General features: G+C 35.8%; 1 protein-coding gene across 1 annotated transcript in view; it reads right to left on the reverse strand.

The window, feature by feature from the left end:
• ERO1A (endoplasmic reticulum oxidoreductase 1 alpha) overlaps positions 1-16,081 on the reverse strand; it is a 40,019-nt gene that overhangs the window by 17,882 nt on the left and 6,056 nt on the right. The window contains exons 2-6 of the mRNA XM_049897809.1: positions 15,353-15,472; positions 14,509-14,592; positions 8,259-8,297; positions 4,512-4,588; positions 4,356-4,429 (exon numbers count right to left, since the gene is read on the reverse strand). Coding sequence (XP_049753766.1) covers positions 4,356-4,429; positions 4,512-4,588; positions 8,259-8,297; positions 14,509-14,592; positions 15,353-15,472 — 394 coding nt within the window. The remainder of the gene's footprint in view (positions 1-4,355; positions 4,430-4,511; positions 4,589-8,258; positions 8,298-14,508; positions 14,593-15,352; positions 15,473-16,081) is intronic.

Consider the following 16,081-nt stretch of genomic DNA (forward strand, 5'->3'; position numbering starts at 1 on the left):
CAATAAAACTGCTAAATACAAAGGCTATTTCATAACATGAAAAGAGATTATAGAAAAGCCAATTACAGATATATACGTACATACACACACAAATTGGTGTGATATTGGTTTTTCTTTTTTGTTTCTCTTATGTTATATAGATTTATGCGAAATAATTTCAAAACAAAAAAGATGGTCCCTAGTCCTCCAGTGGCTTTAGGAAATTATTTAATACTTTACTTATCTATGAAGCTTAACAATGGCAAAATATAGATGACAAAAATCTGAGCAAAACGGTACTTGTAAGAGAGTCCATTAAGCTCTCAACAGTACCTACTTCCTCTTAATTATATTAAAAAAAAATCTGCACTTGGTTATTTTTTTCTTCCAATTCTCAGTATATTAGAGATATAAATAAGGGGGGAAGTTGCTTCCAGAACAGCACTGTGACAGTATCTAGACAGAGAGCCCAATACAAAAGCGGTAATTAAGATAACTAAAATAAATAAATATAAGAACTTTAAAAAACATATTGCCAGGGCACCATGTAGTTCAGGGACAGACAGCACTGTTCATCTCAGTTAATATGAAATACACTGTCACTGTACAGCAAGTTATAATAAACCCAGAAAAAAAAACCTGATTTTATATAAATAATGCTCAGTATCTAGTCCTTTTAGAAAACTGACCACCAAAAAATTATTAAAATTTTTAATATTTGGGCTAATTAAAGAATTAAACATTATTTTAATTTTATTTATAACAAATCATCTCTCCTTAACTTTATAAAAAATAAATTTTACTATAAGTCTATGAAGCCCTGGTGGCACAGTGGTTAAGTGCTACAACTGCTAACCAAAAGGTCGGCAGTTCAAATCCACCAGCCACTCCTTGCAAATCCTATGGGCAGTTCTACTCTGTTCTATAGGGTTGCTATGAGTCAGAATCGACTCAATGGCAAAGGGTAATGGGTATAAGTCTGTATTTTGCCACATGACAAAAGTTCAGATTTCTAATAAGGGTTTATAAAATATCTTCTGTATCAAACTTACATTATTTATTCCTAAAAAGGCTGTTAAATATATTTGACATCCTCCCTCCCTGGACAAGTGATTCACCGAAGATAACAAAACTCCACCATTTAAGAAGTGAATTACTAATTCTCGGTCCATGCTATACAAATTCAACCAGGAAATCTCAAGAGGACACTTTGTTACGAGAAGTTAAAGTGTTACCATTGTTTAATCACTACAGATTAAAAAAAAACTCTGATGTTATAAATTTAATTTTCCTCGTATAACAATGGTTAAGCCCAAAGAATCCTTATGGAAAAGATGTCGAAATAAGGGGGTGGGGGAGGACTTTATTACTTGCTTTACTAGTCAAAATCTTGTATAAATCCACAATCCACAAACACTGGCACCAAATATGTCTTAGAATTAAGAACTTACCAGACTTTAAAATGATAATACATAATATTGGTGAAGGGAAGGGCAATACGCAGTATGGGGGAACTTAGTACAACATGACCAAGGCAATGGAAGACACTGAAAGAAACACAAGAATAAAGGGCAACTACGGTAATTACTATGACATAGACAATCCTGCAACAATAATATTAACAAACAATAATTTATGAATAGATACATAGTAGATAGGTATGCTAAAGAGGTGCGAGAGGGTATGAGGGAACACACGCACGTGCAGATACAGATTTGGTTGTGCACATTTCTACACACATAATTATATGTATATTAGTATAAACAATAGAGCACACCATCAGCACAGTCATGAAAACTTCTTAGAAATAACCAAACACCTCATGGGATGAAGTTCCTAGGCTCAAAGGCAAAGGACCATAGACTTGGGGGATACCTACATCAATTGACACAACATATGTCATAAAGACAATGTTCTGCTTCCTACTTTGGTAAGAAGCACCTGGGATCTTAAAAGCTTGCAAGCAGCCATCTAAGATACAACTACTGGTCTCTTCCTGTCCAGAACAAAGGAGAGTGAAAAAAAGCAAAGACTCAAGGGAGCAATTAGTCCAAAGGACTACTGGACCACATGAACAACAGCCAGCACGACCCCAAGACCAGAAGAACCAGATGGTGTCTGGCTCCCACTACCAACTGCTCTGACTGGAATCACAACAGAAGGTCCCAGACAGAGCAGGAGGAAAACGTGGACCAAAAAAATCAAATTCACAAAAAAGACCAGATTACTGGTCTGACAGAGACTAGAGGAATCCCCGAGACTATGGCCCTAAGACACCCATCTAACCTAGAACTGAAGCTATTTCTGGAAACCACCTTTCAGCCAAGCAAAATACAAACCAACCAAACAACCCACTGCCGTCGAGTTGATTCCGACTCATAGCGATCCTACAGGACAGAGTAGAACTGGCCCATAGAGTTTCCAAGGAGTGCCTGGCGGATTTGAATTGCCAACCTCTTGGTTAGCAGCCATAGCACTTAACCAGTATGCCACCAGGGTTTCTCCAACAATACACAGGCCCATAAAATAAACAATAACAACCAAAAGGAACGTGTTCCTTAGAACAATAAATTATACAACATCAAAAGGGCAACATTTGCCCAAAAGCAAGTATGAGAAGGCAATATGGAGGAGAAAATCTGGACGAAAGGAAAGAGGAAACCAAGGGAGGAAATGGGGAGAGTGCTGACACATTGTGGGGAATGCAGTCAATGTCACAGAACACTTTATGTACAAACTGTCTAGTAGGAAATTCATTAGCTCTGTAAACTTTCTCCTAAAGCTCAATTTAAAAAATTTTAAAAGATAATACAGTGCATACAACATATATTGACTGTTATCCCGGGGGGCCTGGGGCAGCAGCTCTGAATCAAGCACATAAATGTATCTGCAGCAGTGCAACGGGTGATTATTCACACTAAATGAGTCTCTGCTCAATTTAGGCAAGAAAAGCTCACATAGTTTTCGGATTTTGGAATTAGGAATAAGGGATTATAGATAAGCATTTCCCAAAACACAGTTATATTTTCTGTTAAGGAAAGTATTCCCCGCCTCCCCGAGAAGCCACAAAATTAAAAATAAGTACTTTTAAGCACAATAAAAATTATTTAAAAAAAAAAATAAGTACTTTCTCTTTTTCTTCATCTTTTGGGGGGATAGTAGATATCACCTTTTACTTGTAACTAAAATGATCTGTATCATTCTTTTCACTGATTTTTTTTAAAGAGCATTAATCCATTTCAAAGGGGCCATAAAAGGATACCAAAATTCAATTTGATTTGATTTTGTTTAGCCAGTTAATAGGCTAACAATCAACCTAAAAAAGGAAGAATGGGAGAATCTATAAATCTTGATCAAAGAGGTCTAATGGGTTGTAGATTGTAATAGCACTAGAGCTCTGGCCTAGCTTTAGATGCCACAGACACATCTCAGGGTCCAATATTCTCTTCTCGAAAAGTAACAAGGACTATCATTAAGGTAAACATAACAATCCAAAACCAATAGAACAGAAGCAAGTTTTTACAATCCCTATATTCTAGCTACTTATGCAGAATATGTATAAAATTTTTTCCAAAAACTTGAGCCATTTTAAAAAATATAAACATATATTTAAGTAATTCTAAGAGAATTTAGCTTTTTTTTTTTTTTTAAAGTATTGGCCCTACCATGTTCCCTTCAGTGGCTGTCTATATTCTTATGAGTCTAATCCCAATATAACTAATACCAAGTAATTTTGGCATGGGGTAAAAGACAGAGGGGCAAAGAACTTGAATGAGAGGGAAGGAGAAAAGACAGGGAATCCCATGCTACACAGCTCCAATCCTTGCTTATCATCTTCTGTCACTACTAATTGCCCCAAATTCTCCATTACTACTTTGTTCTGCTTCCTGTGTTGAAACAGGAAGTTGACACATGGTATCTTCATAATATCATTACTTTCTTGCTCTGAGTTTTTATGTCACTTCATCTTTTTCTCTTCTCTGTAGTTTGAGACGGCACAAAGCAAAGTGTTCAATTTCTCACTTAAGAAATTATTTTTTTACTAATTAAATCAGGTGGACACGGGAGAGTGTGTTGGCAACTCTTGACTGGAGGGGGGATGGGAAGATAGAGAGAGAGGGAAGATGGTAAAATTGGCACGAAACGAGAGACTGTAAGGGCTGACTCAATAGGGGGAGAGCAAGTGGGAGAAGGGAGTAAGATGTATGTAAACCTACATGTGACAGACTGATTGGAATGGTAAATGTTCACTTGAAGCTTAATAAAAATTTAAAAAAAAAAAAAAAAAGAAATTATTTTTTTAAATAATTTTTAGAAAATTATTTTCTTCTTAGGTATAATTTTAAACATAATGCACACTATAAAAAATGTTATACCATCAGCTTCACAGAAGTTGTCTGAGGAATCATCGTGTTTGGTCCACTGAAGAACTGCCTTCTGTGTTTCTTCACTGCAAATAAATTGAACAGTGTTATTTTTTAAGTAAACATTTGATATGAAAGAAACATAAAATACTGCTGCAAAAATCAAACCTCAGGGATTCATCTACAGCTCCAAGTCGTTCAGCTTGTTCACATTCTTCAATAAGATTATTGGCTTCTTCAGAATACTAAAATAAAAAGGGGAATAAGTAGAATAAACATTGCATTAAAAAAAAAATTTTTTTTTAAGAATTTAAAAGCCATTTCAGGTTCTTTTTATACTTGGACCATCACCTTGGATTCAAAACCTAAAAATATTTTTTAAAAAATTAAGTCCTCACATTCCTCTTGACGCTAAAAAATAAATAAAAGGCTTTGCCCTGTGTACCAGTGTTCATTGCAGCACTATTCACAATTGCCAAAAGGTGGAAACAACTGAAATTCATCAACTGATGAATAAACAAAATGTGGTACATATATATATATAAAAAAATGGAATTTTACTCAGGCAGAAAGATGAACGAAGTCCTGATGCATGCCACAACATGAATGAACCTAGACGACATTATGCTGAATGAAACAAGTCAGTCACAAAAGGACAATACTATGTGATATTACTCATATGAAATAAGCAAATATATAGAAACCATAAGCAATCAGTGGTTACCAAAGTATCTGAAAACAGAATCCTTGTGGTATAAAGAAATTACAACAGTGCAACAGTTAAGCACTCAGCTGCTAATCAAAAGGTTAGCAGTTCAAACCCACCCAGTGGCTCTGTGCAAGAAAGATCTGGAGATCTGCTCCCGTAAAGATTACATAGGGTCACATGGGGTCACACGAGTCAAAATTGACTGGATAGCACCTAACAACAACAACAGGCAAGGATCAAGAGGCATTGTCCCACTTTTCTAATAACCTAACCGTGGGCATCAGTTTTTTCTTCCATAAAATGAATAGTTGGAATAGATCGTTTATGTCTAAGGTTCTTCCCAATTCTAAATTCCATGGCCCTTTTTTAAGAATGACCTGGAGCCTACCAAATCCTATAAAAAGTATTCTAATATCTTTAGGTATTTAAAACATATTCTTTAACAACCATGTTTCTTCTCAATGCCTAACTCACTGTATATATTCATTCATTCTGCACACACATGGCACAGGGAAAGTGAGTATGGACCATGAGACTTCAGAAAACACCAGTAATCACCACCAAGCAGCTGAAGGACAAGACTGGAAGCAGGAGGTCACAAATTCAATCATTCAACAAATGTTTACTGAGTGCCTATTATGGCCCTATTTGTTATAATGACCACACAGTTTATGTTCAGACTGGGATACTTTTGAGGATAGAAGAGAACACTAAAATAATTAAAGCGATATAATTTTTTAAAACATTTATTTATTGAATGACAACTTTGTTATCATATTGGTTAATCTATAAGAGTTTGTGGGGTAAAAAATTTAACTTTAGCCAGATAATTTTGGCCTTTGTCCTTGGTTCCTGAGAGACAACCCCTCCCTCATGATTGAAGTGTTTTTGTTATCTACAAGGACTCTAAATCTGACATGGTATGCTAACGGGGTGACTTAGGTGGGGCTGGCCATGCCAGAAAGACTCACTGCTTGATATCAGCTGAGCTTAGGGGAGCAGGGCATGATCTAACCAATTATGACTACCTAATGAGGTCCCAGTAAAGGCTCTGGATATGGATGCTCCATGGGCTTCTTGGCTGGTGAGAGACACTGATATACATGGGAGGGACATGAAGATCTATGTTGGGAACTTCATCTGTTGCACAGGTATACCAAACACCAAACCCAGTGCCATCGAGTAGAACTGCCCCATAGAGTTTCCAAGGAGCGCCTGGTGGATACGAACTGCCGACCCTTTGGTTAGCAGCCGTAGCTCTTAGCCACTACGCCACCAGGGTTTCCACACAGGTATATGCATGTGTCAAAATTCAGAAAATGTAAATTTAAGATATATACATTTTGCTACATATTAATTTTATATCAAAATATATATAGACAAATATTGAACTCTGTAAGTGACATACATCTAGTTACATATATATGTATAGGGGAATATGCATCAATACCTACAGTTTACTTTGAAATATGTCCAGAAATAAGATGCTTTGATAGATGGCTATGTGGACAGATAGAAGGACAGATGTATGATACCCAAAAAAACAAACCCACTGCCGTCGAGTCGATTCTGACTCATAGCGACCCTATAGGACAGAGTAGAACTGCCCCGTAGAGTTTCCAAGGAGCGCCTGGAGGGTTCGAACTGCCAACCTCCTGGTTAGCAGCTGTATCACTTAACCACTACGCCGCCAGGGTTTCCAGATATATGATAAGTATAGTAAAATAATGGTAGGATCTAGGTGCTGGGTATGAGTGTTTACAAGAAAATTCTTTCAACTTTGCTGTGTGTTTGAAATTTTTCATAATAAAATATTGGGAAAAATTAATTTAGAACAATTCTTTAGTCTAAATGAAAAACCATGTATCCCCGAATGATATGTAAATGCTCCTTCTGCAGATGCACCTGTTAAATTGTCTTTAGACACAGTCTTCTGAAAATAACCACGAACTTACAAAGTAGGGGCTGAAGCCTTACCCGCAGGTTTGTGTGTTCTACTTTTCATGTGGCCAGTGATATTTCTATGGCCTTTGTGACAGAAAATGTTGGCCTTTGTGCAAGTTAAACATATTATCATCAGCTCTTGTGAAAAAGGGAAATTCAGAACTTAATTTCTCATTAAACATGTACTTCGTTTTTTCTTTTTTTAGTTATTCCAGCCAAAAGGATTCACTGCAAAATAAAAATGCTTTAAACAAACCAAAACCATTGTTACTGAGTCAATTCTGACTCATAACTACCCTACAAGACAGAGTAGAACTGCCCCGTAGGGTTTCCAAGAAAGCAGCCAATGGATTCAAACTGCTGATGTTTTTGGTTAGTAGACAGAGCTCTTAACCACTGTACCACCAAGCCTCAGGGTGGGAAAAAAAAAAGTGTATTACCTAGTAGTTAAATAAATATATACTTTTGACATGAACCAGAGACCTACAACATCCTGAGACCAGAAGAACTAGTTGGTGCCCGGCCACGATCGATGACTGCCCTGTCAGGGAGCACAACAGAGAATTCCTGAGGCAGCAGGAGATCAGTGAGATGCAGACCCCAAATTCTCATAAAAAGACCATACTTAATGGTCTGACTGCGACTAGAGGAATCCCGGCGGCAATGCTCCCCAGACCTTCTGTTGGCACAGGACAGGAACCATCCCCGAAGACAACTCATCAGACATGAAAGGGACTGGTCAGCGGGAGGGGAGAGAGATGTTGATGAAGAGTGAGCTAATTAAATCAGGTGGACACTGGAGAGTGTGTTGGCAACTCTTGACTGGAGGGGGGATGGGAAGATAGAGAGAGAGGGAAGATGACAAAATTGGCACGAAACGAAAGACTGAAAGGGCTGACTCAATAGGGGGAGAGCAAGTGGGAGAAGGGAGTAAGATGTATGTAAACTTACATGTGACAGACTGATTGGATTTGTAAATGTTCACTTGAAGCTTAATAAAAGTTAATTAAAAAAATATATATATACTTGTTGGTTTACACTATGCAATAAAGGAGAAAACCACTATAGCAAGACTACTCTCTCTATGCAGGATTGATTCAGCCTCTATTTCCTACACATAATTTCTCGTAAGTCTCATGTATAATTTTCCAGTATTCTCACTGACTGTCTGCCACCTGGTGGCCTAGCAGCTTAGGGCATATCACGGACGTGACGCAGGCCACAACACGAATGGCTACACATTCATAAGTGTAAATGCATACCTTGTAGCTCGCAGATTTAATCCCATCAGGAACTTCATCCTGAAAAGGGAAACAAAATTGTTTTTAATGGTAACATTTATTCTATCATCTGAAAAATATTTTATTTCTTATTAAATATTTTAATTTTATTAAAAATTAATTAAAAAATTATTAAAGTTATCAGATTATTTTTTAACAGAGAATGGTTGGGTAGTTTTTATACTTATTTCTTAAAAGTAAAAATTCAACAACCAATTACTGTATGGATTGCTAATTATATATTTTGTTCCCACATGGAAATGTAAATATACTCAGCCATTATTCCTTTTGATACTCAAATCGTCCCATATTTAACCATTAGGAGCTCCACAGTGTGCTAACACCTGTATTGTTTTGATATTACCCCAGTAGTCTTTAATAGTTTTTTGTGCTTTTTTTCATGACAAGATAATCAAGGCTCATCTTCATATTTCTTACTTCAATCTTGGAATCAGCATTTTTTTATGGAGCTCTAGATCTTTTCAGAGGAAAATGGTACTGATTTTTAGTCATGCTTTGGCCTTTTACTAGCTATAGGAACTGGAAAAAGTAACTCAGATCCACTTATCTGCTTATCCTCAGTGATACTATGAATAGAAATAATGATGTGAGAGAACTCTTTAAATTGCAGGGAACTATTCCAATATTGGAGCCCTGGTGGCGCAGTGGTTAAAAGCTCGGCTGCCAACCAAAAGGAGAGCAGTTCAAATCTACCATCCTCTCCTTGGAAACCCTATGGGGCAGTTCTACTCTGTCCTATAGCGTCACTAAGAGTCGGAATCAACTCGACAGCAACAGGTTTGATTTGGGGTTTTTTTATACCAGCATTAGATATATTCCTGGAATAGATTTTGCATGCCCTAAGGGAGGGACCCATGCAGAGATAATCACTTTGTGTACCTTTCTAGACTTTGACCTAGGTCAATGTATGTTATTTTCTATGGCTGGACATATAGATGGTTTCCAATTTTTTCATATAATAAACCATGCCAAATTTATAAATTAACTTCAAAAGAAGTGACATCTTTACAATATTCAGCACTGCCTTAGGTCATCTTTAAACATCTGTTCAATTATTTTATCAAGTGAAATTTCTAGGAGAATTGCTGGGTCAAAGAGTATGTACACCTTTTACGAGTTTTGCTGTATATATTTTCACCAAAAACACAATATTAAAAAAAAATTACACAGCTACAGTAATCGAAACAGCCTGGTAGTGGTTTAATGACAGACACATAGACCAATGGAATAGAGCTGAAAATCCAGAAATAAATCCAAATATCTATGGCTAACTGATTTTCAACAAGGGTGCCAAATCCATGCAATGGGAAAGAACAGTTTCTTCAACAAATCATGCAGGCAAAACTGGATTTCCACATACAGAAATGTGAAACAAGATCTATACCTCACATCATACATAAAAACTAATTCAAAATGGATAACCATAAATTTCTTGGGAAAAAGTACAGGAGCAAAGTGTCAGGGCCTAACTTTTTTCAATAATAGATTATCAAATCAACAATGAATACCCGAGCAACAGAAAACAAAATAGATAACAAAATAGATAAAAGTTAAATACTTTTGTTCATCAAAAGACTTTATCAAAAGAGTAAAGAGACAACCTACAGACTGGGAAAAAATCTTTGGGAGCAATATAACTGATACGGGTCTAATATCTAAAGTATACAGAAAGCTTCTACAACTTAACAACAACAACAAAAAAAAAAAACCCAATCAAAAACTGGGCAAAGGACATGAACAGACAATTCATCAAAGAGGATATTCAGATGGCCAACAGACACACTCAAATGGCCAAAAGACGCTCACTGTCATTAGCCATCAGAGAACTGCAAATCAAAACCACAGTGTGATACCATTTGACTGCTGCTAGGACAACCAAGATTTAAGAAAAAGGAATATAAAAAGTGTTGGAGGGGATGTGGAGAAATCGGGAACCTCTTCCACTGCTGGTGGGAATACAAAATGGTACAGCCACTGTGAAAAAGTCTGGCAGTTCCTCAAAAAACTAGAGGTAAAAAAAAAAATTCTGCCATAAAAACCAAAAGCCAAACCCACTGCCATCGAGTCAATTCCAACTAATAGCGACTCTGTAGGACAGAGTAGAACTGCCCTGTAGAGTTTCCAAGGAGCACCTGGGGCGGATTCGAACTGCTGATCTTTTGGTTAGCAGCCATAGCACTTAACCACTACACCACCAGGGTTTCCAACATGACCCAGCAATTCCATGCCTACATATATATCCTAGGAATCTAATAGAAGTGACACCAACATATGCATACCTATGTTCATCACTGCACTATTCACAATAGCAAAAAGATGGAAACAACCTAAGTGTCCATCAATGGATGAATGGATAAGTAAAATGTGGTACATCAATACAATGGACTACTACTCAGTGATACAGAAAAATGAGTTTCCAAAACATCTCGGAACATGGTTGAACCTGGAGGACATTATGTTGAGTGAAATAAGTCTATCACACACACACACAAAAAAAATTGCACGTTCTCACTTTTATAAAATGACATGAACAAGTAAATACGCAGAAAGTAATGTTCATTAATGGTTACCAGGGATGGATAGGAAAAGATTTACTCTCTATATAATAGACACTTATTTTTGGTGACAGGATAGGTAACACTGAATGATGGTGAAGTGTATACAGCCTGACAAAGGTAAACAATGTCACTAAAAAGTATACAGAATAATGGACTTGTTGGTAATTGCTACAGCATATATAATTTTGAAACGACATCAAAAACAACCAAAAAATATATGTGCAGGTATATATGTATGTAGGCAAATATGTGTATATATTTAGATATATGCTATACGCACATACAGTCATACGTATAAGAAAGCATATACGTGACATAGTTACGGATACTTCTTAAGCATAAACAAACACCTCACAGAACTGGATTTCTGCGTTTGAAGGATTAGGACCATAGTCTCATGGGACATCTCAGTCAACCGGCATAACATAGTTCATAAAGTTATGTTCTATATCCTAGTTTGGCAAGTAGTGTCTGGGGTCTTTAAAGCTTGTTAAGTGCCCAACTAAGATACAACAGTTGGTCTCTACTCATCTGGAGCAAACGAAGGAAACCAAAGACTTAAAGAAAAAACTAGTCTATATGATAAAGAGTCTACACGAGCCACAGCCTCATCTTCCCTGAGACCAGAAGAACTAGATGGTGCCCAGCTACCACAAATGACCAGTCAAACCAAGGCCACAATAGCTGGAACCTGATAGAATGGAAGACAAATGTGGAATAGAACCTCAAATTCCTGAAAAAAGAAAAGACAAAAAAGAGATCTTGAACCTGGGGGAAAAAAATATACGTACCTTTTTAAATTTTTTCATACATTTCACCAAATTGATCTCCAAAAAGATTTAATTACCTGCATGCTCATTTCTAATTCCCAAACTAACACTGGATACTGTTATTCCTTTTCATGTTGGCCAGTTAATGACAAAGAACTTTGGAGAGAAAGAACCTTGTTTAGGTTAATTGTAAAAGGTCTAAATGACTGGCCTTTCAGCTTATGCCGAGATATTCCAGACTTTGGGGGCGGGCTGTCTGTCTCATTCAAATCTTCTCTGGAATCAGGGATGCAAATCCAGGGATATGTTTTTAATAATGCCAAGTACGGGGACGAGAACTTCAATCTTGATTATTTTTCCACCTCCTACTGGGCACCTATGTATAACCTGAACCAAGTCAACAAACAAACTAAAAAAGGAAATCAAAGAGTCGACACCAAGAAAACTGAGCCCGTTTCTTGTTTAGCCCAAAAAGGCATTAATAAAGCTGCAGCCGACCATCTGAGGTAGTGAGTGACCTGTGTTTAACCTTCCACATATATTAAATTAAGAAAAAATTGTTCATATTATTAAAAAAAAACCTATTATTAGGTATGATAAAGGCACTGTGGTCATGATGTAATGTCCTTTTTTAAGATGCATATATATTATCTGTAGCATATATAGTATATAACAGCGAGATGTCAAGATATCAGCAATGCACAAAATAAATGCTAGACATATTACTGCTGTTATGTGCCTTCAAGTCAATTCCAGCTCATAACGACCACACAGAACAGCGGAGGGCTGCCCCATAAGATTTCCTAGGCTGTAAAGTTTGTGGGAACAAATCACCAGGTCTTCTCCCTCATGGCACAGCTGGGTGGGTTCAAACCACCAACCGTTCCGTCCGCAGCTAGCGCTTAACAATTGCACCACCAGGGCTCCTTATGCTATACATGAAAGCCAAGAATTTAGACTGAAACAAGTATTTCAAAATACTTAAAATGATCTATAATCACTCTTTAGTTTTGACATATCACCCTATTTGGGGACTGTTAGAACTGAGCCCAGGTTTTCCTAAGAGCAATGTACATAGTTTATTTCTTCATCTTCACTTCTTCTTCCTCTGGTCTCCCTTCCCCTTCACTCTACTGTGTATAAACCTTCAGTGTATCTCTATTACTGAGCTGTTATATTTGTGGTGAAACGATCACTTAGTGTTTCTCTCCTCTATTAAACCATAAGCTCCTCAAGAACAGAGCTCATCTTGTTTGTTCAGGTCCTAGCAGATAGTAAGCCCTCAAAATATATTCATTATTGAACCAAATTAAATTTAATTGCTAACTGATACTCCCTTACCAGTCCCTTCTCCATTCCTCTTCACCTTCTTGTCCTTCCTTTCTACAGTATTGCCAGTTATCTTTCTAAAGCTTGGCTCCAGTCATGCTACACTAATATATATATTTATAACTAAGACTATTTTAAGTGGATAAACATCATCTAATTGTCTTTTAAAGAAAGGGCATTCTCTCTACTGTGAAATCAATTTAAGAAAAAAAAAAAAAACTGAGTATTGGTATGAAAAGTGTTCTGCTCCAGTTTTGCAGAAACTGAAATAACTAGATCCTGTCTGTTTCTCAGTACAAATTGCTAACTTTCATCCAATTCTCTCTTACCATTTCTATGTGTTCAAATCAAGTAATGAACATCTTTTTCAGTATTCCTTAAACGCTAAAAGTGGTTGTTTTCTCTAGGATTTACAATAAAACAGGCCTCATCCATCAGTCTGTTAATCTAGTAACTCATAAACTATTATTTTATGCTAACCATCCTTTGGTTTTTCTATCCCCTCCAATCTTCTCCTCAAAGTGACATCTCCTAGTTCTTCCCTTGATTAGTAATTGAAAATAACTGCTATCTCAAAATGAGATTTTATTTTACAATCATTGTAAAGCTATTTGCTTTTTCTGATTCATGTCAAAAAAAGCCTAATTAATGGCTACATGTAAATTAAATACCTTTGTAAGTATCTACCACATTTTTTGCATTTTTAGTAACTCATGTAAATTAATTGTTGGCAAATCTAAATTTCCCCAACTAATTTTTTCCCACTACTGAAATACAAATGCAAAAACTTATTAAATAAAATGAAATATTTTAATTGATATCACTTTAATGGTATACTTACGCTTTAGTAACAGTAACATGTTTCATAACCAACTCTTTGAATTTTCTAAAAGCTGTATTTATGAGGCATAATGTAACTAAAAAATGCTTCTCATTCATCTTCATGATAAAATACCCATAAATAGTATTTTATATTTGCTTTAACTCCACATGTTAGCTCTATGTAAACAGCACTAGGTATCAAAGTTTAAGTGTATAAAAATAAACTGTTTTATGATTAGCATAAAAATTTCTCTGCTTTCACAGTATATTACTTCAAATTTCAATGCTATAAGAATTCTTAAGTAAAATCAGGTGTTTTGTCCATTGACCTCCCCCCAATAAAAAAATAATACATCTACCAAAAAAAATTTTGTTTATATCTCAGATAAATTTCATTTTATCATACTATCAACATAACTTTGTTAAGATGCAAGAAGAAAAACAAAAATCAAGCCAAAAGAACTAATAATCTCACTAAGTCAAAGACTATGTTAACCATAAAATTTAAATTACTATATTATTATGAAAAAAAAATATATATTATTATGAGGGCAATATAATTCAAAGTAGGTGTTATATTTTAAGTTTAGAATTTCATGTATATAAATATTGCAGATTACATTGAACCTAAAGATTGAAATATTATTTTTAGTCATATTGGCCTCTTTTTAAAATGTTACAATGGACAAAAAAAAGGACATATTAGATCTTAAATGTACACATGGTTCTTACAGATTGACAAGGTTTGACGGCACAATCCCTTCTTCCACACTGGCTGATATCATTCCAGAAGGGACATGGCCTCTTCAGGTTTACCTGAAAAATAATAATAGAAAAAAAGTTATAAAAATAAAGATCTCAAGATTCCAACTGGCAGGTGTTGAATTATGATTCTATAACCTAGTCATGTTATTGGCTACAATTATTCTAATCTTTCCACTTACGTATTGTCAATTCCAATAATTACATAAATGTGTAGCTGGTACAAGTAAATAGATAGACTTGCTTAGAAAGGCACAGACTGCTACTAAACAGACCCTGAACAAACTTTCTCATATCATCACTGCTCAGTTTATATTCTTTCTAAGCAAAAAACATTTCACAGGTAGACCAGTTAGACAAATGTGAATTCAGACTATAACTAAATACATTAATAATAAGGTTTCCTAAATTCTTTCAGAATAAAATATCACAAGTTACTTGTTAAAATGATACAGGTCAAAATAGAGTCATGTTCCTCAAAAATTTAATTGCTTTAATTAATTAGACTCAATTTGATGTTTTAGAAAATTATAAACAACTCATTGCTTTGATAACAATATGTTTCTGTTCTTAGTTCAATTTAGTCAATTAGTTTCTAACTTTAGCAAAATTCAGTTATTGAAATTAAAGTGTAGCCAATGTGTTTACCATTCAGAATCACATGGTTCAATCTCGTGAAATGAATTTTCCTAATAAAGCCTCTATCAATTTTATACAATAGTCAAAAAGCATAAGCTTAGTGATTTCTAAGAAAATATAGTCATCCATTTTAACTTTAAGTAGTCTTACACACAAAAATAAAAATTAAAAATACCTTATAATATCTAAAGTAGTCGCTTTCAAGAAGTTTTTGTAGTCTTGGGAAAAGCTTGTAGTTATTAAATCTATCAATGGTTTCCACATCACAGGTACAATCATCCAAGTAACCACTAACCTGTTACAAAGAAAATAAAATATTAAATTGAAATTTCCTAGAGGCAACAGGTTTCTTTTTTCTTCACATGGTTATTATAAAATATCTCCCAGTTCTACCAGCTCTTATCCTCCTTCCCCTTATAATTTTCTGAGATGGAGTAGGACAAAAATTCAGAAATACTATTGCTCTTACTATACACCTAAAGAATTCAGCAGATATCTTTTTGGAAAGTGTGCCAAGCTCACAATGACCTACACCCTCCAGGGATTGTGCCCTGGCAGCCATTTTATAACCCTGCCCTCCAGATCGCAGGTGACTTGACCAGCCATGGGCAGCTGACCCAAACCAGGTCATGGTCTTTTCTCTAGAAATCTGGAATTGAGACTAAGAGGAAGAGATGGCTCTCCCTGTGGCTAGACCTGTAAACAAGTAAACTCTGACCATATTCCATCATGTGAACTAAGGAGCATACGAGCCAGTTAGCAGAAAGATTTTAAAAGACACAAAAAGAAACAGAGATGGGAGATAGCATATGCTACTTGGAATCCCTAGGGTTTTCCAACTCCCACTTCCACCTGTTTTTCCTGATATCCAGCTGCATTCTTGTTCTTGAATTTCCTGAGACTC

The sequence above is a fragment of the Elephas maximus genome, chromosome 10, assembly GCF_024166365.1.
Source record: "Elephas maximus indicus isolate mEleMax1 chromosome 10, mEleMax1 primary haplotype, whole genome shotgun sequence".
Classification (NCBI taxonomy): domain Eukaryota; kingdom Metazoa; phylum Chordata; class Mammalia; order Proboscidea; family Elephantidae; genus Elephas; species Elephas maximus.